The sequence below is a fragment of the Drosophila ficusphila genome, unplaced genomic scaffold, assembly GCF_018152265.1.
Source record: "Drosophila ficusphila isolate 14025-0441.05 unplaced genomic scaffold, ASM1815226v1 contig_791, whole genome shotgun sequence".
NCBI lineage: Eukaryota > Metazoa > Arthropoda > Insecta > Diptera > Drosophilidae > Drosophila > Drosophila ficusphila.
Window position 1 is genome coordinate 376068 of NW_025064737.1, and position 25729 is coordinate 401796.

The 25729-nt window shown below is 41.0% G+C and overlaps 6 protein-coding genes across 7 annotated transcripts; 4 read left to right on the top strand and 2 right to left on the bottom strand.

The window, feature by feature from the left end:
* Window positions 1-1530: 1530 nt before the first annotated feature.
* LOC108096131 lies at window positions 1531-1815 on the bottom strand. The gene is made up of 2 exons (XM_017197508.1): window positions 1668-1815; window positions 1531-1610 (listed from the first exon to the last, which is right to left on the bottom strand). The coding sequence occupies exons 1-2, from the start codon at window positions 1805-1807 to the stop codon at window positions 1562-1564; spliced, it is 189 nt and encodes a 62-aa protein (XP_017052997.1). The 5' UTR covers window positions 1808-1815; the 3' UTR covers window positions 1531-1561.
* A 3005-nt stretch (window positions 1816-4820) lies between these two features.
* Window positions 4821-8223, top strand: LOC108096129 (esterase B1). The gene is made up of 3 exons (XM_017197506.2): window positions 4821-5037; window positions 5803-6269; window positions 6984-8223. Exons 1-3 carry the CDS (start codon window positions 4991-4993, stop codon window positions 8165-8167), a joined length of 1698 nt encoding a protein of 565 aa, XP_017052995.1. The 5' UTR covers window positions 4821-4990; the 3' UTR covers window positions 8168-8223.
* Window positions 8224-8646: 423 nt separating this feature from the next.
* LOC108096128 (esterase B1) lies at window positions 8647-11681 on the bottom strand. The gene is given in 4 exon segments (XM_017197505.2): window positions 8647-10215; window positions 10900-11208; window positions 11211-11365; window positions 11527-11681. Coding segments are annotated over 4 exon segments (1698 nt in total). The 5' UTR covers window positions 11574-11681; the 3' UTR covers window positions 8647-9028.
* An 806-nt stretch (window positions 11682-12487) lies between these two features.
* LOC108096106 lies at window positions 12488-21289 on the top strand. Its single transcript, XM_017197482.2, has 12 exons — window positions 12488-12661; window positions 12720-12984; window positions 13618-14517; window positions 14804-15261; window positions 15802-16078; window positions 16144-16291; window positions 16373-17532; window positions 17947-18026; window positions 18083-18356; window positions 18651-18801; window positions 19240-19973; window positions 20630-21289. Exons 1-12 carry the CDS (start codon window positions 12654-12656, stop codon window positions 21080-21082), a joined length of 4908 nt encoding a protein of 1635 aa, XP_017052971.1. The 5' UTR covers window positions 12488-12653; the 3' UTR covers window positions 21083-21289.
* LOC108096130 (esterase B1) lies at window positions 15719-17547 on the top strand. The gene is given in 5 exon segments (XM_017197507.1): window positions 15719-15741; window positions 15802-16078; window positions 16144-16291; window positions 16363-16390; window positions 16392-17547. Coding segments are annotated over 5 exon segments (1623 nt in total). The 5' UTR covers window positions 15719-15727.
* Window positions 21290-22901: 1612 nt separating the features above from the next.
* On the top strand, window positions 22902-25680 carry LOC108096122 (esterase B1-like). 2 transcript variants are annotated; one of them, XM_017197498.1, is made up of 5 exons: window positions 22902-22941; window positions 22998-23271; window positions 23688-23838; window positions 24246-24979; window positions 25119-25680. In XM_017197498.1, exons 1-5 carry the CDS (start codon window positions 22931-22933, stop codon window positions 25569-25571), a joined length of 1623 nt encoding a protein of 540 aa, XP_017052987.1. In that variant the 5' UTR covers window positions 22902-22930; the 3' UTR covers window positions 25572-25680. The 2 variants fall into 2 exon arrangements, with proteins under 2 accessions (XP_017052987.1, XP_017052988.1); XM_017197499.2 differs by lacking the exons at window positions 22902-22941; window positions 22998-23271 and adding an exon at window positions 23479-23635.
* Window positions 25681-25729: the final 49 nt, after the last annotated feature.

The following is a 25729-nucleotide window of genomic DNA, read 5'->3' on the forward strand; positions in this document are numbered from 1 at the left end:
GCTGGAGGAAGTGGGAAAAGGATGGTCAACTGCAAGAAAATGCCACAAAACTGTTTGGTTTTCTTGCATTTTCAGCTCCTCCCTCCAAACAGAACCAAGGACAACAACGCACCGAGTCCTGACAGCTGACATCGTGAGGAAGCAGCAGCCCAAAAATATTCAGGGCCCATTGTTGGTCCTGAGTTCGCAGGACTCTGCACGGGACAGCTGAAAAGTAAAAGTTCGTCATTCAATCTATGCGTGTGCTTGAACTCAGCCACGCCAATGACAACTTTCTCTCGAAATATGTCCCTTAAAACTTAAGAGCTTTAATTTACGGCTCTTATCTTGAGATGTTTTCATTTATATTTCAAGCTCAAATGTTAGATAAAATTTGCAATTACATTTTGATAGCCTTAACTGTCTTTTGAATATATTTCATTTTTTTTTTCTGCGTGGTAACGATTTTAGAAACCATAAAAATCAATGAAAAGTCATCAAAACCAAAGTAACTCCATTATATCCTCATTTTTACTTTTTTTAGCAACGTTTGCTACGTGACATTATTTTGGCCCTTTCAATAAATATGTAAGCAAGAAAGTCTTCCTTTAGTTTGTCATTCTGTTTGATTCGATTATCTTTTCAAAATAATCTCTCGGTTGGGTAAACCTGACCCGCATTGCTATTAATATGCATTCGTTCAAGGATATCAAGGCTAGCCTCGAGCACCGCAACCAATGCCGACCTGACCTACTCCAAGCCCTGACAACGGGATCCAAAGTCAGCAGAGCGTGAAATTTCAATTTAACCCATTAATAAACCCAGCTGAAAATTTCCAGAGAATGCAATCAGAAGCAGAGAGATAGACACAAAAATAGACAATAGTCAAAGGCGGGGAGCTGCCCCGCCAACTATTCATATGCCACCCCCAGTTCCTAGATCCCAGCTCCTAGTTCCCAACTCCCAGTTCCCGGTTTCCCAATTCTTTGGTAAGTCATCTCTTGAAGCGGCAGCGGCCACAAAACAACTTTGGACTACATTTCACAGCAGACGCGCACACACACACACTCGCACAGAGACAACGGCTGCCACGCCCACAATTTAGACGATTTCACACAACAGAATGGAAAAGAGGGCGGGGCGAGCGGGGGGAAGGCAGCACTTCCGTTTCCGCTAGCTTGCACTGATTGTTTTATATCCTGTCAGAGGACACGCCGTTGCCGAAATTCACAAACTTGTTTTGCGCTTTCTTGGCGACTTGAATAAGAAGCGGCGCGATGCACTCAGCCAATTTAAATACAAGATGGCTAAATAACGTGGAAACATGTTTGAGGTAAAAATTCTTTGAATTGTTTATAGCATCTAATACAACAAGGAATATATATTCGAGGCAATGTCTTGCTGGGGATTTGAATAAAGTGTATACAAAATAATAAACATTTTGAATTGACTTATAATTTAAAGTTCAATATTTATATTATAGTTTTGCGTACAAAAGTAAAACAGTTTTTATTTCAGCACTTGACTCCAATTTTATTTTTGTAAAAATCATTAGTACTTAAAAAAGAACATATATATTTAATCAATATATCAAATCCTTATTCAAACTCATAGCAAAGACATTATTCTTACTGAAAATAAAAGTATTTGAATCCAATTTAAGACCTGTAGATGTTTTAGCCGCCTACCTCCAAAAGTCACCATTAATTATCTGAGTGTAGTACGAACTGTTGGATTTCGGGTCCCTCGATTGTCGTTGCACTTCTGCGGCATTTGAATGCGGTCCTCGTCCAGTGGTGTCCTTCGAGAGAGCCCAGCATCCCTGCATATTTAATCAAAGTGAATTACAAATGCCACCAGACAATGACAGTGGAAACTTGGCAAATGACGATGGAGTCGACGCCTTCCACGCCCCGTCCTTATCCTTATCAATTTGAAAGTGTTATATATAACACCAGGACCAGCGCCAGGATAATGTTTCATTGTTGGCTGAGCAGCGGGAAACGGACTCCTTCGTTCGACTTCTTGTAGCTTGTAATTTGCGTTGGAAAGATCAAAAAGCATTCAGTTAATAATAAGACGAGCAGTCCATTATTAAGCCATTGATGGGGACCGAGCACTTGCCGAGTCCTTCCACCTAAGAAAGTTAATTTATTTCTTTTTCTCAGTTCCTTTCAGGGTACCCAAATAAAGAATGTATTCAGAAGGGAAAGTAAACTTTATGGCTTGCACCTTTTTCCCTTAGAAAAAAAAACGTTTAAACTTCCTATACCTTTGCTGTTCAGGGGCTTCCCCCTTACTTAACCCAATCTTAGCCCTGGGCGACAGTTTAATAATTACTCGTTTTGCTTTTTTAACCAAATTACTTTTTAAAAACGGCAAACTTCAATTCCAACCCTTCTGATTCTGATTTTAGTCGCTTGTACTTCATTTACCCTTTTTCGAAAGGCTTGATATGGGCTTGATAAACATCATACTTAATTAAAAAAAGAATCGACCTTTCTTAACAGTTCCAAGGAATCATTTAAATAAAAATAGAGTTCCAACAATTTTAGATTAATTTTTTTTCCTGTATAACATTTAGGAGTAGAAGAAATTTATTGAAATCATTTTGGCCTTCGATGGCTAGATAACAAGCTTCAAGGAAATTCAAAATCAGGCACGTGGCAAATTGAACTTAACTTGTTCACAAAAATATCGCAAAGCAAAAGGGAAAACAATATTTCCCCTGATACAGCCCACTCCAATTTTTATATCCCCAACGAGGCACACATAATTTGTGACGCATAGAAATTTGTCTGAATTTAAAATTCAAAATAGTTTGGTTACACAAGTGAGTAAAAAGTCCCTTCGGGTGCAATAAGCAGAATAAAAAAACTGAGAAGACCCAAGACATGAAACTTTCTAGCCGAACCCAAAGAAAAAGATTTTATGCACTGCGGCGGGAAACATCGTTTTATGGACTTTGATTTTATGACTACTGCATATTTGCCATATGAACCTGGGAAAGGGAAGCCCGGGAAAAGCCTTCCCGGCAGTATTTCCCACTTTCCTTTTTTGGGCCGACAGCTGCTGCGGCACTTTCAATTAACCCTTTTGACATTGAATTCACTTGATACCGTCAGGGCTGCCTTCTCTGGCTTAAATCGAGATTAGAATGCTGGAAATTTAAGACCACACCCCTGCCAACCGAAGTCCTCCGCATAATTTAATAAGCTCCTCCATGTAACCAACTCGATGAGCTTGACTTCTCTTCCTTTTCCACATCTCGGTTTAAGCCTATAATTTACATTGTTTCGGCCCGTCTTGACTTGGCATCCCTCCTTCGTTTCCAGGGGAGGCCAAAAATTAACATTTCTTTGCCGTCGCTTACGATTTTCGGTAAGCATTTTTTAACTGGAAATTAAAGTGCGCGCAAGTGTAATTAAGTAGCTGCTCAAGTTATACGAGCAATCCCTTTCTTGCCCATTTCTCAGCAGGCCAGTCGACTGTAAATGGGTTAAACTCGTGGGATTTATGACAATTTTTTAATTAGTTGACGCAGCCGTCCGTCCTCATTGCCTTTTGGGCTGGCTTATTAATCAAAATCGTTTACGCGTAAATACAATTTTTCCTTTGCTTTGCTTACAACATTTCTTTTCTCAAATATGTAATGCTTAGAAATGCACATGCAAATTTATAACTTTTAAGTATTTGTTTTCAATTATCAGGAAAAAGTTGGAGCATTTTATTTTAATTTCAGTTGTTTATTTGCATTTTTTAGTGGACATAAGAAAATAAACAACTACGTTTAAGCTCAAAGGAACTTAGTTGAAAAAGTAAAGTTACCTTGTGTAATTAAAAATCACACACATGATGGTTGACTTTAGAAATGTCAAACTGTTCGACTGCCTGTTTATTTTATAGGAAAGAAACTTTTTGAGAAATTATTGCCTTAGGAATTAAATTAAAATTCATAAAAATGTTTATAATTTTGTTGTTGATAAACATACATTCGTATTATACTAAATAATATTGCAGAAACAAACTGTTTTTTCAAAATATTTTAATTAAAGACACCGACTTACAGAATACTTATAAATTAATATTTTAAATATCTAACCAAGAAAGGTGTTGAAAGAAGTATTTAATTAATTTAGTTTCTTTATTTGTAGATTTATAATTTAGTTTATTCATTTGTATATTTATAATTTTTTTTTTTCTATTGAGAGGGGCAGCTGCCCTTACGATACATAAAAAACATATTACCAACATACATTACCCTATAGTAAAAAGTTATTTATTTGTTCTGTTAATAATAAGAAAAAAGGAAAACTTTTAGGTTTCCCATTACAAATTTTTTTGACGCTTTAAAACTGCAAATAAAGAACTCTAGAGAGTCACTTTTAAAAAATGTGCGTTAACAGAGTGAAGAAAGCAGTGAAAGCAGTTCATGTTAGCTGCGCACGCTGCTTTAATTTAAATGTTAAAGTGATTGCTCATAAATTAATGCACATTCGTTGCAAAGTTTACAGTGAAGTCCATTACTGAGTAAATTGCATGATCTATAACCGCGATCGTTGATGACTTTTGGCAGGTTTTAACCGATGCTCCATAGATATAAACACCGACTTTATATCACTTTTGAGAGCACACAGATAATCATTAAAAAGCAATTACCCACAAGACACGAAACAGCTGTATGTAGTGAGTAGTCGGTTCTCTCCGCTTATCAGTCGTAATAGTCTACCTCCATATTCCCGCCATATGTTTCGGTGCAGCAACTCATATTGCGATAAGCGTCGGTCGTGATTAAACCCGCAACTGAATTGAGGCTGCTGTGGGCAAAGTACTGGCAGTTGAACTGATAGATCGGATTGTACGGTTCTCACTGCTCGGTTCAGTTGCTCCCCAGCGATCGCGGCCTGCGGAAGTGTTGCCATCACAATCGTTAACCGGATCGGAATATAGGCTAATTTCGACCCTTGGATTAACTATATAATAGTAGTAAAAATAATTGGAGTCGCGAGCCATGGAGGTCCGAGTGGGAGTGGGCGATCTGCTGAAAATGGGCACTAAGTAGGTCATTCGTGTGCAATTACAGTAAATGCTCTCTTTAGAGGGACATTGTACCACAAAGTTGTTGGTGTTTACAATCCATTCTTCGTTCTTCACTTTTCTTCAATAAACTTGTTGTATGCGAGTGACCAACAAGTTTAATCGAACACCCCGATAAGGAATATTGGGCCTAAAAATAACCCAAAGTTTGTAGTTTGAATGCAGATTATTGTGTCATTCAAGTGGAGCAAAGTATTTTTTTTAAGTGTTGCCTGCTTCTGAACTTAATTTATGATTTTTTCGTACGGAATCCTTAACCCCCTACTTAAGATTAAAAAAGATTAAATCGCAATCCATTGATTTTTTTCTTTTGTTGTAAGCTTTTATAATTCACATTGAGTGCGTGATGAAGAAATAACAAGTCTCATTAAATCTAAGTTTAAAATATTCTTATAAAGTAAGAATTAATAGACAAAATTTGCTGATTAAAAATATTGTTTTTTAACAATACTGTATAATGCTTCCTACAAAGGAGTATTTTACTGTACTCAATTGATCGCTTGTATTCGCTCTCACAGCGATAAGATAAGAAAAGCTCGTCATTAAACTCAATATCTTTCTCTCAAAAACCTTAACCCCCAGCCTACAAAACAAAAAATGAAGATCGAATAGTGAATGAAAAGTAAACACAACAATATCAATATTAAAGTTATCAAACAGAATAAGATCATATTTTGTATGTTTATTATCAACTTGAAACTATAAATGTATTTTATTTTTGCCCAGGCTCATTGGCCACAAGATCGTCCAGTACCGGCTGGCCACGAAGCAGACGAAGGTGGTCTGCACGAGGGACGGACAGGTGAGGGGACTCCGCCGCAGGGCGCTCTACGACGAGGAGTCCTACTTCGCCTTCGAGGGAATCCCCTTCGCTCAGCCACCCGTGGGGGAGTTGCGGTTTAGAGCCCCCCAGCCACCACGCCCCTGGACGGGAGTGAGGGACTGCACTTATCCGAGGGCCAAGCCCGTGCAGCGGCACTTCGTCCTCAGCATCGTCGAGGGCAGCGAGGACTGCCTGTACTTAAACGTGTATTCCAAGCGACTCAAGACGGACAAGCCGCTGCCCGTGATCGTGTGGATATATGGCGGTGGATTCCAGATCGGCGAGGGCAGTCGCGATTTCTATAGTCCGGACTACTTTATGCAGCACGATGTGGTGGTTGTCACATTTAATTACCGAGTGGGCGCATTGGGTTAGTAGTTTGAACTACAAAATATTGCTATAATAACTGTTACTTTTTTTCATTTTTCAGTTGTGTATTAGTATAATGCATATTTGTTACTAAGTGTCAATTATTTTCTAATTTGTTTTAAAATGCGGCAACAAAACAGTTCATTAGCTTGAATACTTTTTAAACCACCAAACCTTCAGAGAAGATATATATTATCATCGTTCAAATTTCACTTTGCGTGTTTTATGTGCTAAAGTCAATTTCAATCGGAAATATTTCTCAGACAGTGAAGTTTAATTGCCGGCTACTACCACTTCCACAGTTATTAAATCACTTCATATAACTGTCGTTTTAGCTGTTATTAAATTGGCGGGAGAGAAAAACACTCACCTGCAATTATTAAACCCCTACCGATTAGTTAATGCAGTATCTATGCAAGATCATGCAATGTCACAGTAACGATCCAATTTTGTCTGTCCGTAATGTACGTTCATTGATTTTTGAAAATTGGTGATAAGTTCTTAAATAAGTTTTGTTCATTCACAAGCGATGCTCTTCTTGTCCAATTTTAATTCCAAATCAGTTCAGTTCAATATTATGACCTTAGTATAAATCTCTATGGCAAAGGACACATGAGGAATTCTATTAGTTAATGTTGATTAATATAATGAAAAACTTTTGCTTAATTTAACTATATTCAACAACTATTAATCAAAATCCCTTTGCTATTCCCAGGCTTTCTCAGCCTCTCCGATCGCGATTTGGACGTGCCTGGGAACGCTGGCCTAAAGGATCAGGTGATGGCCCTTCGCTGGATCCGCGAGAACATCGCCCAGTTCAATGGAGACCCCCAGAACATAACTCTGGTGGGGGAGAGTGCGGGAGCAGCCTCCGTCCACGCGATGATGACAACTGAGCAGACGCGGGGACTCTTCCACAAGGCCATCATGCAATCGGGGTCGCTGTACTGCGAGTGGGCCAACGAGCCGAGTGGCAGGTGGGCGTACAGGCTGGCCTGTCAGTTGGGCTACTCGGGGAGTGAGAACGAGAAGGAGGTGCTCCGGTTCCTGCAGAAGGCTCCCGCCTCGGAAATGGCAGCCCAGGCAATCCATCTGATTTCCCAGGAAGAACGACGGAACTACGCTCTCTTTCCTTTCACTCCAGTGGTGGAACCATATATCACCATGGATTGCGTTCTGCCTCGTTGCCATAAAGAGATGCAACCTGCGGCTTGGGGAAATGACATACCGTTGATCCTGGGAGGAAACTCATTCGAGGGTCTCTTCTCCTACCAGTCCACCCTTCACGACGAGGAGCACATGCTGAGTGCCTTCGAGGCCCTGATTCCCCGAGAGATCAGACAGAGGAGCTCCCAATCTCAACTGAAGGATCTGCTGCGTCAGTTCAAGGTGGATAACTTCGAGGACGCAACTCGTGGAAGGATGGAGTTCAACGAGTGCCTGCAGATTCTGTCCATAAAGCACTTTTGGCATGGCATCCACCGCACAGTGCTAGCCAGATTCCGTCACGCCCCCACAACGCCCACCTATTTGTACCGCTTCGATGTGGATTCGCCCACCTGCAATCACTTCCGGCAGGTGATGTGCGGAAGACACGTCCGTGGAGTCAGTCATGCCGATGACCTTTCCTACCTCTTTTACCACATTTTATCCAGCAAACTGGAGAAGTCCTCGCTGGAGTACCAAACCATACAGAGGATGGTGGGAATGTGGGTGGCGTTCGCCCGAAACGATAACCCCAATTGTCCGCAGATCAATCCGACCTCTTGGGAAGCACTGGAGGAAGAAGGTCCTCAGATGTGTCTCAACATCGGAAAACAACTGGAGTTTATTGTGTTGCCGGAGTCCAAACAGAACCGAATTTGGGATAAACTGTACTCTAAACACGACTTATGTTAGGTGGAGGTTTGTAAATATTGTAAATAAACATGGCTTATGCCATACGAAAATGTAAAGGTAATTTAATTTTTTAATGATGCGGTTTTTACACATTTTTAAGTGAACTCATCATTCAATTAAATAATTTTGTGTATATGGCCAAGCTACTAATACATATCATTGATTCAATTAAACTCGCATGTTTTCCCTATAACAAAAATTAAACAACTTTAGGAAGTATTACGGGTTGTATCACAACATATACAAAGTAGATATGCATAAATCTAGAACTGGTTTGGGTGATTGCATTAATCACATTGCGAAAAGCAGTTCGCCTTTGCCAGATAAATTTTCACTTGCTGACCTTAAACTTGACATTCGCAGTGACTAGGCGATGTTTTTTCTCTTAATGAGAGCGTCAGCAATAACAAAGCGATTTCGTGTATTTTAACACAAAACAATTCATTTTGCTTAAATTCCAGTTCTTAAATAATTTTAAATGATTTTCATATTTTTTTATTTATTTCAATTAATTATCTTCAGTTTAAGCTAATTAGTTTACACAATATTTTTGGATTTGATACTAAGTTCCTCTTGAGATAAGCACTGATCTATATGATCTTATTAATAGAATTTTTAAAATAGCCAAAAAAGCATGCGTATCTCTATTTTCTATTTATACCTAATACAATCTAACTTGTAAACAAAAACTTTATGAATAATTAACGTATTCAACTTATATGTCTCTTATCAATTCGTCACTTATCAAATCGTCACTGTATAAGAACATTTTCATTGATGTATTTAAAGGATGCGCAGCTATTTTGAAATGAACACTACACAATTTGAATAGACTAAGTATTTTTTTTTAGGTTTTAAGAACTAGAAAAGATCGTCGCGGGGGTAGAACGAATCCCAAACGGCCAAAACTTTGGCTTCGGGCAACTTAATCATTTCCAGATCTTGACTGATGTTGAAGCACTCCTCTACTTCGTTTTCAACCAGTCGGACTGGTTTCCACTTGGCAGTTCCCAATTCAGGACAATTCGGATTTCCACTAGAGGCAAATGAGGTCCACATACCCACCATTCTCTCAATGGTTCGGTACTCCATCGATGATTTATCCAGTTTTGAGGCTATGACGTTGTAAAAGAGGTACGATAGCTCATCGGCATGGGACACACCGCGAATGTGATCACCGCAAACCAATCGCCGGAACTGATTAAAATGTGGTGAGTCGAAATCGAAGCGGTATAAATAAGTAGATGAGTTCGGGGCGTATTTCCGGCGGGCGAGAACCAAACGATGCAGATCGTGCCAAACTTGGCGATGTGAAAATATGGTTAGGGCCTCAAACATTCCCATCGATTCCTGCATTTCGTTTTTGAGGTAGGCTTTTTTCAGCCGTCGAACCAATTGATCCTGCGCCTCCAAGCTGATGGCTTGCGCCACTTCCCTCGGAAGGATGTTGTGGAAATTGTTCACGGTCCAGGGATCATTTTTAACAATTTGGTATGAGAACAAGCCCTCGAAGGAGTTTCCACCCACAATGATGGGTATGTCGTTGCCCCAGGCTTTGGGTAACATATCCTTGTGTCTTTTGGGCACCACACAGTGATCGGTTTCATAGGGTTCCACCACCGGTCCAAAGGCAAAGAGAAGGAAGCTCCGTATTTCGTCCCTGGTAATCACATCCTGGTCAACATCAGCAATTCGACGAGGAGAAGCCTTGTTTAAAAAATTAAGGACATCGGCATCCTTGTTGCTGCCTTTGTAGCCCAGTTTCTCCGCCAACCGGAAGGCAAAGTCGTTCTCAGGACTTTCAGCCCACTCGCTCAGAGCACATCCCGATTGCATTATGGCCTTGTGGAAGAGTCCTCGCGTCTGCTCCGTGGTCATCATCACGTGGACAGAAGCCGATCCTGCACTCTCCCCCATCAAGGTGATGTTGTTGGGGTCCCCGTTGAAGTGGCCGATGTTCTGACTGATCCAACGGAGGGCCATCACTTGGTCCTTCAGACCCGCGTTTCCAGGAACATCTAACTTCGGGTCCTTGAGACTGAGAAAACCTAAATATAAAAAAAAATAATATGAATTTAAAATAAAACTGAGAATTGAATCTATATATGCACAAACAAAATCAAAATCTTAATTTAATTTAATCTATTTTTTTTAGGTTCAAAAAATTGTATTTATGGATTAAGCATCCATTGAATTTTTATTTTAGCGTTTAATGGGATTTAAATTCAAATTAGTCAAAATTACAAATATAAAATATTTAATTCTTTTCAAAATAATTTGTTAACTCTGATGTAAGTATATTCGGTGCAAAAATTGGTTTCTTATTGTTGGGATAGGCCAGAGTAATTTGTTCAACTAGCAAGGTAATGCTTATTTTGCTCTTTTGTTAATCGCTTATCTGGAAACAATTCAATACATATATTTCTTGGTAAAAGCTTTGCTAGCAGGGAGGCATAATTTATATTTTAGCATGGATAGTTACTTCACATTAGGCCTTTACTGTTAGAACCGGAAGAAAAAACACATTGAATACTGTTTCTATTAGTGTTCACTAAACCGTATACTAAGCAAACGTATAGTGAGTTGAATAATAAATAAAATGATTGTAGTTGACAAAGATTATAAGTATAAGCTTTAATCTTTGGTGAACCCCACTAGCATCTGCGAAATACAGTTCAAATCTATTCTACTTAAATTTAAAGGGACAAGTAAACTTAAACTTGAAAACTCACCCAATGCTGCCAACCTGTAATTGATGGTAACGAACACCACCGGTTGCTTCATGAAGTAATCAGGACTGTATATGTCCCTGGAGGCCTCGCCCTTTTGGAAACCGCCTCCGTAGATCCACACAATCACGGGCAGAGGTTTTTCCGACTCCAGGTTTTTTGCATACACATTGAGGTGCAGGCAGTCCTCGCTGCCTTCGACGTTCCCCAAAAGCATGTTCCTCTGCAGCGGCTTCGACCGGTTGGTGGTGCAGTCGAGAACCCCGTTCCAGGGTTCCGGTGGCTGGGGAGCCCTGAACCGGAGCTCCCCACAGGGGGCTTGGCATACGGGATGCCCTCGAAGGCGAAGTACAGCTCCTCATCGTAAACCGTCTTCCTCTGGAGACCGCGAACCTTTCCGTACTTTGTATCCACGACTGCGGTGTGACCTGTGGACAGGCGGAACTGCTGGATCTTGTGGCCCACCAACCTGTGGGAGAGATCGGGTGTTAATGGGGGGCTAGGTGTCTGTCTGTCTGGCGCGATAAGCGATACGAGGTGATAACCGAAAGGTGGCACCAGGTCCGAAGGCTAAGAATCTTGAAATTCAACTTTGGAACTGAAGATTTGACCTTTACACTGATTACTTACTGGGTGGCCATCTTTAGCAACTTGGGCCAGCCCACTTGAACTTCCATATTTCTGTTAGTTTTTTTCCTGGGTTACTGAGTAATGACTTTAACCGAATTATGTTGGTCTTATGTTGCCTTTTGTTAAGAAGTTCACTGGATTATTGGACCGATCAAAGTTTGCAGCGCGACTGAGCGCAGGTTTTTGGCTCCAGCCCCTTAAATCGGCTGAGACGCAGGCATTACACTTGTGTATACATCGCAAATCATTTATATACACCGCCACTAATCAGCAATCGGCGAAAAGCTACAGATAACGAAATAAAACACTTCCAGTAATTCAGGTCCTGGAAAAATGATTTGGCTACTATTTAATGGGCATAGTTTAAACATAGTTTCTTAAAACTTATTTTAGTGATGAAATGTTTGAATCTTTTGTAAGCATGCAAGAAACACAAACATTTCTTAACCTTTAAAGCGATCAGTTAGGTTTTACTTAGGTATCTTGAGGTTCTACTGGTTAAAATCCAATGAACATTTTAGTTCCCGAGATGAACCCCTATCTGCGTACTGGTAGATTGGCAGATCTAGATCTATGATGTTAATCAATCATTAATCTTCCATAACCTCTAGCTTCTCTTACGAATAACAAGTGCTAAAATATTAATACAAATTACTTTTATTGGTGTCCGTGAACTGTTAAGAAAAAATTTTTTTAACCGTTTTGTAGATCACTTAAACCAACAAGAAAAAATGAACTTATGTTTTCTCGGTAGTTTAATATTATACATCTACGTCTTAAAGATATGTCTACATTTTGGTTGGTGTACCATTTATTTGAATTTTTGTGGCTGCGACTGTTACTGTTAACAGATAACTGTTAAAGCTTCAAAAGCTTTTTTCTAGTGATCGCTTGCTCAGCTGATTATAACACCAACAGTTCATAAACAACTACAATGGCATTAACCTTAAACTTTAACGCACACAGAGAATCGAAAAAGCTACAAAAGCAAACTGAAAATCAGCTGTCTCTGAAAATCAGTTGTTTTCGTTTTTTATTTTGCTTGCGGGCGATAAAAAGAGTCATAAATGCTTTTCCGGTGCAAGATAAAAAGAGCAAAGTGAGCAACTCGCATTGAAGCGCTGAACATGAAGAGGTGAGGTCGAAAATCCGTGGATATTCCGCCGTGAATTTACATTTCCCGGACCTTCCAGTCTGCAGGTGAACACGACCAGTGGTCCAGTGCGCGGAAAACTGTGTACAGGTGTCTATGGCCACGAGTACGTCAGCTTCGAGCGGATTCCGTATGCACAACCGCCGGTGGGTCCGCTCCGCTTCATGGCACCACTGCCCGTGGAGCCCTGGACTCAACCACTGGACTGCACCAAAAAAGGGGAGAAGCCCCTCCAGTTCAACCACTACACCAAGCAGCTGGAGGGCGTCGAGGACTGCCTGTACCTGAATGTCTTCGCCAAAGAGGTACTACCTTAGTTTTTTATTATCGTTGGATTCGAGTACAATAGTTCAGGCACGACTAGAATAATTCGAATTCTAAGAAAAAAGATTTCCAATCATATATTTTATATACACCTGGCACTTACTTTTAATAACCCGAATTAAGATTAAGACGGTACTAACAAAATGTTTCCTATATTCTCACCTACTGAGGGACTTACCTACGGAAAGTTTGTTTATTTAGATAAGTTTACCTGTATGTGATTATTTTATAAGCTGAGTCACGTTAACCTGTTTATCAACGTGCAAAGTTGTGGCCGCGTTATTGCTTCAGATATAGAACCTTTTTCTTTAGATAAGAATGTATTACAGAGCTTAGTTCTGGGTTACTAACGCCTAGCTAGAGACATTGTAAGGCAACAAAACGTTAAAACCCCATTAGAGCGCGAAGTGCATTTTGAAAATGGTTTTAAGAGTATTTGCCAATAGTTGATCTCGTTTAATACCTAAAAACTGATGCTTCGATCTAAGCAGTGAATGATATAGAGGATACATCATATATTATAAACTTATATAATTAATTTGTTAAGGTTTACCCTTATATCAAAGGCTATACAAATTTAAAAACATTACCCTCATACCTTTGTTTGTTTTTAGCTCAACTCTGCGAGTCCCCTGCCGCTGATTGTGTACTTTTTTGGAGGCGGCTTCGAGAAAGGCGATCCCACCAAGGAACTGCATAGTCCCGACTACTTTATGATGCGGGATGTGGTCGTGGTAACGGTGTCCTACCGCGTGGGTCCCCTGGGCTTCCTGAGCTTGAGTGATCCCGCTGTCGGAGTTCCCGGGAACGCTGGCTTGAAGGATCAGCTTCTGGCGATGCAGTGGATCAAGGAGAACGCGGCGAGCTTCAATGCAGATCCAAATAACATCACCGCCTTTGGGGAGAGTGCCGGAGCTGCCTCCGTTCACTACTTGATGCTGAACCCCAAGGCGGAGGGTCTCTTCCAGAAGGCCATCCTGCAGTCGGGCAACGTGCTCTGCTCCTGGGCCCTCTGCCCCATCAGGAACCTGCCCCACCGACTGGCCGCCACTCTGGGATTGGAGAGCGCCGCGCACGCGACCGACGCCATGGTGTTGGACTATTTGCAGAGTTTGCCGGGGGAGAGGCTCGTTCGGCCGTACCTCCTCAGCGAGGCGGAGCACCTGGACGACTGCGTCTTCCAGTTCGGACCCATGGTGGAGCCGTACAAGACGGAGCACTGTGTGCTGCCCAAGCACCCGCAGGAGCTGCTGGACAAGGCCTGGGGCAACCGGATCCCGGTGCTGATGAGCGGCACCTCCTTCGAGGGACTCCTGATGTACGCCCGCGTGCAGATGGCTCCGTATCTGCTGACCAGCCTCAAGAACGAGCCGGAGCACATGCTGCCCTTGGATGTGAAGCGAAGTCTTCCGCAGGCACTGGCTCGCCATCTCGGCCAGCGACTCCAGGAGACCCACTTCGGCGGAAGCGACCCCTCGTCCATGTCGCCGGATTCCTTAAAGGCCTATTGCGAGGTGAGGTTTTGGTACTAAAATTGTTAACAAAACTGTTCCACAAAAATTCCATATTCTTTTACCAAATCACTGGTCTAAAATTAATTTACGCCCCTTTGTGTTAGATGGTTCGACCTATAAATTATTAGAATGTCTACTTTAAATAATTTTGCTGGTCTCAATACAAAATAATAATATTAGAAAAATGAATTAATTTCCTGATTCTTATGTCTTAACTTATGACAAAATACTTATATCAGCTTATAGCCTATCTTATAACATTCAAATGATTATTTTCTTTTCTTAGTACGCCAGCTACAAGGTGTTCTGGCATCCCATCTTGAAAACGCTGAAGTCTCGTATTAGTCACTCCAAGGCGCCCACCTACTTGTACCGCTTCGATTTCGATTCGCCGACCTTCAATCACCAGCGATTGAAGTACTGCGGCGACAAGTTGCGTGGCGTGGCCCACGTCGACGATCACTCGTATTTGTGGTACGGGGACTTCTCCTGGAAGCTGGACAAGCACACGCCCGAGTTCCTGACCATCGAGCGAATGATCGACATGGTGACGAGCTTTGTCAGAACCTCCAATCCGAACTGCAAGCTTATCACGGACCAGCTTCCTCGGGCCAAGGAATGGAAGCCCCTAAACAGCAAATCCGCCTTGGAGTGTCTCAACATCTCGGAAAACATCAGGCTGATAGAACTGCCGGAGCTCCAGAAACTGAGGGTCTGGGAAAGTGTCTGCCAATCTAGCGACTAGTCAAGATTATTCAAAATCAATTATGCAAATTCGTAGTGTATTATAATTTTATAGTTAGAAAATAAGGATTTTTATGGATTTTACCGTCCAAAGAAACAAATTTACAAAAACCATTTTATTCTTAAAAAAAACTTATACCACAATGTAAAGAAAAGTATTTGGTTAAATAAAAATATTTCGTCCGCAATAACATTGTTTTTAATAAGAGTTCTGTTTTTTAAGCTTTCCACAATCTCGTTCAATGTATAATGTTTATTCCCGATATTCTTATAAAAGCCCTTCAAGATAGCCTTCTTAATACTTTTATTTTTGACGCGTTGTTGGAGCAAATTTACCATTGCTCGAGAGATACGAAAACGATCAGAGTATATTTAGGCTGATAAGCCATGGCTATCGATGGTGGTCTTTACGGCTAATTTCGGAAAAAGCCAAGTAGTACTCGCCGAAAACTGCTGCTGTTCGGAGATGACGGGCGAACAGTAAGAGGGTTATTCCCAAAAGGCACGAATTTTTTTATATTTATTATGTAAATATTTTAGCAACGAAACGTCGCCGATCGTGCAGACGACGCATGGAAAAGTGCAAGGAACTTTGCTTAAATCGCTGTACGACGAACAATTCTACGCTTTTGATGGCATTCCATATGCTGTTCCACCGCTGGGAACTTTGCGCTTTAAGGAGCCACACGATCTGAAGCCCTGGCGTGGAATTAGAGACTGCTCAAAGCCGTTAAGCAGGTGCCTGCAAGTGAGCTCCCTAACCAAGTTGGTTGAGGGATCGGAGGATTGCCTTTACTTGAATATATCAGTTAAAAATGTGAGTTATGCAATCCATCTATTAAGCAATATTATATTTCACAAGCTTGACTTTATTTTTACTAGCTAACTGGTGAGGCTAAGCCTGTAATGGTCTATATCCATGGAGGGGGTTTCAAGGGCGGTGATTCCTCAAGACGAGCATGGGGTCCTGACTATTTCATGAAGGAAAACGTTGTGTACATAAGTATAGGCCACCGGTTAGGTCCCTTGGGTAAGTGGAAATAAACGAAAATTAAAACAGTCTTCATGTGAAGCAAATACAAAACTTATATAATGTTCCAGGCTTTCTCAGTTTTAAGGATCCGACGCTTGATTCCTGGGAATGCTGGTCTAAAGGACATCATCCTGGCCCTCAAATGGATCAAGGCGAATGCAGCCAACTTCAATGGAGACCCGAACAGAATTACTATCTTCGGTCACAGTTCTGGCAGCATGACTGTTCAACTGCTGTTAGCCACTCCTCAAACAGAAGGCCTTTTCCACAAGGCCATCCTCATGGCAGGATACTCAATGGAGCTCAATAGTCTGCCCCAAATAGAATTCCGCCTGGCCAAACACTTGGGATACGAAGGGGAAAATGTGGATAGAGAGGTTTTCGAGTTTCTCTCAAGGGTAGATCCACATTTGCTGGTCTCCGCGGACTTCTTCACTCCAGCGGAGAAGAAACTAGGTCATTTTATGGCCTTCAGACCAATCATAGAGAGGTATGCCACGCCCAATGCTGTTCTCCAAGCGGAACCCATTGACCTCCAGCAAACTTCTTGGAGCAACCGCATCCCCATCATCTTGGGAGCCAATAGTGGCGAGGGAATAAGTCCTATCAACGCCATGAAGATGAACCCAAAATGGCTAAAGGGGTTCCAGCAAAACCCGGAGATCGCGTTGCCTTGGACTTTGAGGAATCGCTGTGATCCCGGCCAGCGACGTCTTTTGGGTCAGTCACTGATCCACCACTTCTGCCAGGCTCGTGGCCTTGAGTTGACTGAAGGTCACCAACCCGCATTAGAGGACCTTTTCACCCACAGCATGGTGCACTCGATGGACCGGATCATTCAATCCAGATTGAAGTACGCCCAGGCACCCACTTATCTCTACCGCTTCGATTTCGACTCGCCGGACTTCAACTTTTACCGGATTCGATTTATGGGGAAAGAACTTCGAGGAGTCGGCCATGTGGACGAGTTGGGATACATTTTCGTGCTTCCAGCGACCTTTAAGTTGGAGCAATCTCGACCAGAGTTCGCCGCCATCTGCAGAATGGTGGCCATGTTCGTGCAGTTTGCCGCCTCCTCGGATCCCAATGCTCCTCTCACTAAACCTCTGGTGGAGTGGAAGCCGGTCACTCGGTTTGGAAAAAGAATGGTTCTCAACATCAGCGAGGAACTAAAGTTTATTCCCCAGCCAGAGATGCCGAAGCTTAAGTTCTTCGACCGGCTTTACGAAACGGCTGGAGTGCCTTTATTTTAAAAGGTTTTATATAATAAATAAAAAAAAGCATATGTATTGTGTAAAATAAATTTTTAATCTAATCCCATTCACTAATCATTAATCTTAAAAAATAAGAAATGCTCTTATTTGCAAAGCAAATCTTTTTTTTTAAATCTGGGAATAATCAACTGTAAGCATAATTTTTCATAAAAGATTTAAGTTTATCGCCTAACGCCTATTTATTGATTTTATTTAACATTTGTATTTGCGGCAAATACAAATATTTTTTGTCTTTGCAAACAAACCTTTGACAATTCAAACGATTAATTGATAAGGTGTCGCCACCAATAACACCTGATAGTTGAAAAAGCTCGACCACCACACATGTTTTTTCAGCCACTTCTGTGAGGTTTGAACTTTTTGTGTTGCTTTGGCTTTGGCTTTTCAAATTCATTATATTTAATTCATTCCGCAGACGACACGGGCCGCAACCGGACGACTAAAACGATGTCAGAGATGTGAGTTTGATTAATTAGAAGCCGAAAGTGTATTTAACTGATCTTGGTTATCGTAGTTTGGAAACCAGTGAACTTACCTTGCCTCTGGGTAAAATTAAGGGCGTTAAGCGACTGAGTCTCTACGAAGACAACTATTTTAGCTTTGAGAAGATTCCCTTCGCAAAGCCACCAGTGGGAGAATTGAGATTCAAGGCCCCAGTGCCAGCAGATACATGGAGCGGAGTATTGGACTGCAGTCACTTTGCGGAGAAACCAATCCAGCGGAATTTATTGACCCGAATCATAGAGGGCACCGAGGATTGTTTGTATCTTAACGTGTACTCCAAGCAGGTAAGTGATAATATCTTAAAGCTAGGAAACGTATTCAAGAAAATAAACACAGCAAACTTTAAATGTTTAATACAGTTGTTTCGAGATTGCATTCTGCTTTAAAAACATCTTCATTATCTACTCACATCGCATAAACGATATAAGGCAAAGAAATCATCGTAAATGAATTAATCCATGTACACGTAAAGTTGCTTAACTTGTGAACTTAGCCCTTTATATTTTTGTACAAATCACAAAACAAATTATTGTTTGCCTTATCGCTTTTAGTAGCTGATTGCTAATTTGTTTTTGCAGCTAAAGAGTGACAAGCCTTTGCCCGTGTTGGTCTATATCTATGGAGGGGCCTTCACCATCGGCGAGGCCACCCGGGAAATCTACGGACCAGACTATTTCATGACCAAGGATGTGGTCCTGGTGACGCTGAACTATCGGGTGGACTGTTTAGGTGAGTCGTTAGGAATTGTCTGTGCTTATCTTATCCGCATTGTCAAGCGATTTTTTTGATCTTATCTGATTTGGGTTCACATTTATATTTTGAAGAATCATGTTGTTGTCAGAAGCTAATTCGATAAAATGTGCAAAGTGCACTGCATTCAGTGAGGTGCTCAAAGATCAATTTGATTATTTTATACAACTTTTTTTGATTATTCATTTTAAAAAATACCTATGTTTAAAGAAGAATTAAAAACAATAAAGTCGAAAAACTGAATAATGTTTAATAATTACGAAAAGTATGATATTAATATAATATAAAAGTTTGAAAATACTTTTATTGATCTGTTGATGGTCTTCAAATTAAAATTAATTTAAGGAGGATATAGTTCATTCCTTGAAATGCGAAGAAGTAGCTTTTTAATGTTTCCTTGTTACTGTTAACTTCCAGGATTTCTTTCGCTCAAGGATCCCAGCCTGAAGGTTCCCGGAAATGCCGGCCTCAAGGATCAAGTTTTGGCTCTTAAGTGGGTCAAGAAGTACATTTCCAATTTCAACGGGGATGAGAACAACATTACCATTTTCGGGGAGAGTGCAGGCGGTTCTTCCACCCACTTCATGATGAGCACGGAGCAGACCAAAGGACTGTTCCACAAGGCTATTCCCATGTCAGGAACACTGCATAATTACTGGTCCAATAACCCGGCCGAAGACTTTGCTTTCCGTCTGGCTCAGCAGCTTGGCTTCACTGGCGAGAACAATGACGCCAAGGTGCTGGAGCACCTTCGAGGAGTACCCGCAAGAGATCTAGTGGCCCACGACTTGATAACTCCCGAGCACCGAAGGAACGGGTTGCTCTTTGCCTTCGGACCCACCGTGGAATCGTACGTGGGTGAGGATTGTGTGGTGCCGAAGTCTCCGGTGGAAATGGCCCGCGATGCGTGGTCTAATAATTTGCCCATGATGCTGGGTGGCACTTCGTTCGAGGGTCTCTTCATGTACCCGGCTGTGTCTGCCAATCTGAAGGCATTGGACACCCTAAGTCAGGATCCCTCAAGGCTTTTGCCCCGTGATGTAAGGGACATTAGCACCAAGGAGGAAAATGCGGAGTACAGCCAGCGTCTTCTCAAAGCCTACTTCGGAGATTCGCCACCCAGTTCGGAGCGCTTCATGAATATTCTTGATGTGAGTATATTTTAGAAGTCCCTGTCCAACTGAAATGAAATCCTTAAATTATTCTTGCTTGATAACAGCTTAGACCTTTTTTATATTTTTTTTTAAATTAAATTTTATAAGATTTATTTATTAAGGTCAGCAAATTAACTGAAAATCATTTCTTCATCCGAAAAGGAGTGCTTTTATACTTTGCCTACACACTTTGTACCCAAATTTTTAATATAGTTTTGCAAAAGTTGATTAGTTATTGCCCGGATCGGACGACAATATCATTGAAAGATAGAGAAAATAACGGAATTTTTTTTTATATTTTGTTTTTTATCGTACAAGCATGATTTATGGCATATGGTTTTATATATGATATATATGATATACAGCTATAGGAAAGAACGATACATCCTTATAAAATTAATGGAAACAAGATTATAACTACGTTTTATTTTATCTTGATATATCAGATAGATGCCATAAAAAAATAGGAGACTAATGAAAAATTGCAGAGTAATCTTATTGCTGTTCTTCAGGGTCCGAATAACAGTAAAATTATTCTTTTAACAAGACTTTTTAATGAATCTAGGCGTTTTATAGGCTTCAGTTCTAACTGCAAGGTTATATGACCTACGGCTAAATATAACATTATCTAATTAGAGGTTCTCCTTTCCCAGTTTTATTCATACAAGGTTTTCTGGCACGGCTTCAATCGCACTTTGAACGCAAGACTTGCCTACGCGAAGGCACCGACCTACTTCTACCGCTTCGACTTTGACTCTCCGAACTTCAACTTCTATCGGACCAAATTCTGTGGGGATAATATAAAGACTGGGGTGGCCCATGCCGATGACCTTAGCTACTTGTTCCGGAATGCGCAATCCTGGAAATTGGAAAAGTCATCTGCGGAATATCGGACTATCGAGAGAATGGTTGGCATCTGGACGGCATTCGCAGCTACCTCCAATCCCAACTGCCCGGAAATCGGACATTTAAACTGGAAATCATCAACGAAGGAAGATCCCAAACCAGTACTTAATATTAGTAACGATGTCAAGATTGTGGATTTACCCGAGTACGAAAAACTTCAAATTTGGGATAGCATCTACAAACCAGAACAATTGATCTAAGTGCTCTAGCTTTTTGGCAAAAGCGGGAAAAACGGCATCAATATTTATTTATCCAGTTAGAAGTCATTTTGTAAAATTTTAAACATAGATAACTTCACTGCAAAATGTAAATGTTGACCCAAAAATACAAAGGCTACTAGTTAAGAAAAGTCATAAATATTACAAGATGTTCCTAAAAACTAATAAAATAAAATATTTTAACCACAACTAGTAGTTTTTCAAAGTTAAGTATGAACAATTTGCACAATGAACCCAATAAAGTACTGCGGTTGATGTGAGCGTGGAGGGCAAAATCCCTGGTGTCGTATAGAAGGAAACTTTTTAACTGGACAAGGCCATTTTATCTTTATATGAACATCGATATTCCGGGAGGAGACTATGCGTCTGAGCGAACGTGCGTTTCTAAAGTGATAGAAATGGCTGGCGTGCCTTTATTTTAAAAGGTTTTGCCTAGATGTCATAATAATTCAAAATGTATTAGAGATGAAGAGAAGGAAACGAAGTTTAATATATTGAATTCATATTTTTTTTTATCAAAATCAATTACTCATTTATAGCAGTTATTTTTTTAAGATCATAAATTACATATATTAAATACAGATGCAGATTGAAAATACAGATACAGATAAAAATTACAGATGCTTGTTTCTGTAAGACTAAGGTCAATTTTATATGTTGGGAATAATAACATTCATGCTGACAAGCATAAACCCATTTGTTATTCTTATTGAACATTTGTGTTTTCGGGCAAATACATCATATATCATTGACTTCAAGAAGGCGTTCGATTCGATAAATAGAGCAGCAATATGGGGAGCGCTTGCTAGGAAAGGAGTACCGCACAAAGTCATCGCCCTAATAACACACAAACTAAGCGATACTCAATCCAAAGTTGATGACCTCGTGAACCTAGCCAGCCGTGTGGGTCTACAAATTAACACGGCGAAGACAAAAGCGATGCGCCTCAATAACGCCAGCCAAGGAAATATCATCATAGATGGAAACCCAATAGAATACGTCGAGAGTTTCCCATACCTTGGCACCGTAATTTCCAGCAACGGTGGCGTGACAGAAGATGTGACGAGCAGGCTAGCCAAAGCCAGGTCTGCCTTCGGGAGACTCTACCGCATATGGAGAAGCCGCCAAATAAGAAGAAAAACAAAGATACGGATCTTCAACTCATGCGTAAAATCCGTCCTACTATACGGAAGCGAGACGTGGCTCACAACAAAGACAATTATCCAACAATTGCAGGCTTTCACCAACAAATGTCTCAGAATAATATGCGGGATTTTCTGGCCAAACAGAATCTCCAACATAGACCTCTGGAATATGACGGGTGAAACAGCAATAAGACTCCAAATCAAGAAGAAAAAATGGAGATGGATAGGCCACGCACTGCGAAAGGACCAGGATAGCATAGTTAGAATGGCGCTAGAGTGGAACCCACAGGGAAGCAGGCGTGTAGGCAGGCCTAAAGCAACATGGAGACGAACCGCCCTTCAAGAGTTGTCCCAATACAACATCACATGGGCCACAGCGAAACAGACAGCCCGAAATAGAGTAAGATGGAGGAATCTAGTCGAGGCCCTATGCTCCCAGGAGGAGTTATAAAGGAATAAAAAAAAAAAAAAAAAAAAAAAACATACATATATCTTGTTGATTTATAGATAGGTGACTTTCAAATAAGTGCATTTTACCAGATAGGCGGAAAAAGCTCAGTCACAATACATGTTTTTTCAGACACTGCTGTAGGTGCTTGAACTTTTTGCATTGCTTTGGCTTAGCAAGTTCACTATTCTAATTCATTCCGCAGAAGACACGGGCTGTGAACGGACCACTAAAACGATGTCTGAGATGTGAGGTAAATTAATTATGAATCCCGAGATATTTTAATTGTACTTGTTTATTTCAGTCTGGAGACTTGCGAGCTTTCCTTGCCCCTGGGTAAAATTAAGGGCGTTAAGCGACTGAGTCTCTACGAAGACAGCTATTTTAGCTTTGAGAAGATTCCCTTCGCAAAGCCACCAGTGGGAGAATTAAGATTCAAGGCCCCAGTGCCTGCAGATCCATGGAGCGGAGTATTGGACTGCAGTCACTTTGCGGAGAAACCAATCCAGCGGGATATATTTTCTCGAGTCACAGAGGGCTCCGAAGACTGTCTTTATCTTAATGTGTACTCCAAACAGGTTAGTAGTTATATCATACGGCTTTTCAGCTTAAATGAAAACAAGAGAAAATGCTTTTGTCGATTGCCTCGATTATCAGATACTTGTTTCTCAAATAAAGCATTTGAAATAGACGCCACAACTTTTTAAAGATCTAGACGTAGGTGCGCCAAACTTTCGTTATTTAAATCTACACGTTCAATTTCAATATTTTAGTTATTATAGTTTGCCGAATTTCGAAGTTTAAACGTAAAGAGTGGTGCAGTATACCCTTTTACTATCCGAGTAGCGGGTATAATTAGCCTTCATTTTTAAATGAACGAATACAGAACGTATTTTTTACAATTGTGGATGAATTTCGACCATTTCTTTACATTTGACAAAAGTATTGATTGCTTGTGTTTTCTTTTCTAATAACTGATTGTTTTTTTTTGCAGCTAAAAAGTGACAAACCCTTGCCCGTATTGGTCTACATTTATGGCGGGGCCTTCACCGTTGGCGAGGCCACCCGAGAAGTCTACGGGCCAGACTATTTCATGTCCAAAGAAGTGATTTTGGTGACGCTGAACTACCGAGTGGACTGTTTAGGTGAGTCGTCAGGAATTTGATTTCCTAATCTAATCTGCGGGCCGCTGGGGTCTCACATGATTGAGTTCACTGTTAAATGATTAAATATCATTTAATAGTCGAGAATTTTATCTCGGCTTGACAAAATTTGTTGACTTATAGCCCCTTTTCTTGTCGCTTTGTATTTTAAATGATTAAAAAAAGCCAAGAAGGGTAGACTCGGAAAACATTTAATGACTAAAGATGTTCTAACAACATTTTCTTTTTGCAAATAAGTGCAAAAATAAGGTTTCAATTTTATTACAAAATCTTCAAATTTAAATAAATTCTAAGAACATGTAGTGATTTCATACTTAGTATTTGGTGGCTATTAAGTTTAGCTTCAGAAACTACTTATTTAATTATTCCTTGTTGCTGTTTACTTCCAGGATTTCTTTCGCTCAAGGATCCCAGCCTGAATGTTCCCGGAAATGCAGGCCTCAAGGATCAGGTTCTGGCACTTAAGTGGGTCAAGAAGTACATTTCCAATTTCAACGGGGATGCTAACAATATTACGGTTTTCGGAGAGAGTGCCGGCAGTCGGTCCACCCACTTTATGATGTGCACAGATCAGACCAAAGGACTGTTCCACAAGGCTATTCTCATGTCTGGAACTGCGCACAAAGACTTCCCGAATGATTTATGTGAGGACTTTGCTTTCCGTCTAGCCCAGCAGAATGGTTTTACGGGCGAGAACAATGACGCCAAGGTGCTGCATCACCTTCAAGGAGTTCCCGCTAGAGATTTAGTGAGCCACGACTTGATAACTCCCGAGCACCGACGGAATGGTCTGATGTTTGCCTTTGGACCTACAGTGGAGCCCTATGTGGGTGAGGACTGTGTAGTGCCCAAGTCTCCCGTGGAAATGGCCCGTGATGCGTGGTCCAATGACTTGCCCATCATGTTGGGGGGCACTTCGTTCGAAGGTCTCTTTATGTTCCCAGCAGTAGCTGCCAATCTTAAGGCCTTGGACACCCTAAGTCAGGATCCCTCAAGAATTCTGCCCCGGGAAGTGCGGGACATCAGCACCGAGGAGGAAAATGCGGAGTACAGCCAGCGTCTGATCGAAGCCTACTTCGGAGATTCGCCACCCAGTTCGAAGCGCTTAATGAATATGCTAGATGTAAGTAAATACATGAAGGAGATCCTTTTCCAAATATAATTAAGCCCTTGACTTCATTCTACACCTCTCAATTAACCATAACAATTAATTAGTAATAATTATAAATTTATTAATTGAATCTATACCTTTTCCTCTCCAGTTTTATTCCTACAAGTCTTTCTGGCACTGCTTCCATCGAACTTTGAACGCAAGGCTTGCCTACGCGAAGGCACCGACCTACTTCTACCGCTTCGACTTTGACTCTCCGAACTTCAACTTCTATAGGGCCAAATTCTGTAGGGGCCACATAAAGACCGGCGTGGCCCACGCCGATGACTTGTGCTACTTGTTCCGGAGCGCTGAAGCTTGGAAACTGGAAAAGTCATCTGCGGAATATCGGACCATCGAGAGGATGGTTGGCATCTGGACGGCATTCGCAGCAACATCCAATCCCAATTGCCCGGAAATTGGCCATGTGGACTGGAAACCATCAAGGAAGGAAAATCCCAAACCAGTTCTAAATATTAGTAACGATGTCACGATTGTAGATTTGCCCGAGTACGAAAAACTCAAAATTTGGGATAGCATCTACAAGACAGAGCAATTGATTTAAGTTTGCTAATGTTCCCAAAAGGTGATGGTGATACTTTTCCCATATCGGTATTTGGCATGTATTGATATTCTTTAAAAGTCCGTGACTCCAATAAAGAATTTTTGTTATAGACCAGTGTGTATTATATGTGTGGAGAAATTGCATAGCCGTTTGGTCTT

Bases quoted from the DNA above. Each gene is read 5' to 3' on its own strand.
- LOC108096131 (XM_017197508.1), bottom strand. From the start codon at position 1,807: ATGCAGGGATGCTGGGCTCTCTCGAAGGACACCACTGGACGAGGACCG. The intron at 1,611-1,667 runs GTAGGCGGCTAA...TTTTATTTTCAG, and splicing joins ATTAATGGTGACTTTTGGAG to TAAGAATAATGTCTTTGCTA.
- LOC108096129 (XM_017197506.2), top strand. From the start codon at position 4,991: ATGGAGGTCCGAGTGGGAGTGGGCGATCTGCTGAAAATGGGCACTAA. The intron at 5,038-5,802 runs GTAGGTCATTCG...ATTTTTGCCCAG, and splicing joins CTGCTGAAAATGGGCACTAA to GCTCATTGGCCACAAGATCG. The intron at 6,270-6,983 runs GTTAGTAGTTTG...TGCTATTCCCAG, and splicing joins TTACCGAGTGGGCGCATTGG to GCTTTCTCAGCCTCTCCGAT.
- LOC108096106 (XM_017197482.2), top strand. The intron at 18,027-18,082 runs GTGAGTTTGATT...TGGTTATCGTAG, and splicing joins ACTAAAACGATGTCAGAGAT to TTTGGAAACCAGTGAACTTA. The intron at 18,357-18,650 runs GTAAGTGATAAT...TTGTTTTTGCAG, and splicing joins TTAACGTGTACTCCAAGCAG to CTAAAGAGTGACAAGCCTTT.
- LOC108096122 (XM_017197498.1), top strand. The intron at 23,272-23,687 runs GTTAGTAGTTAT...TTTTTTTTGCAG, and splicing joins TTAATGTGTACTCCAAACAG to CTAAAAAGTGACAAACCCTT. The intron at 24,980-25,118 runs GTAAGTAAATAC...TTTCCTCTCCAG, and splicing joins GCTTAATGAATATGCTAGAT to TTTTATTCCTACAAGTCTTT.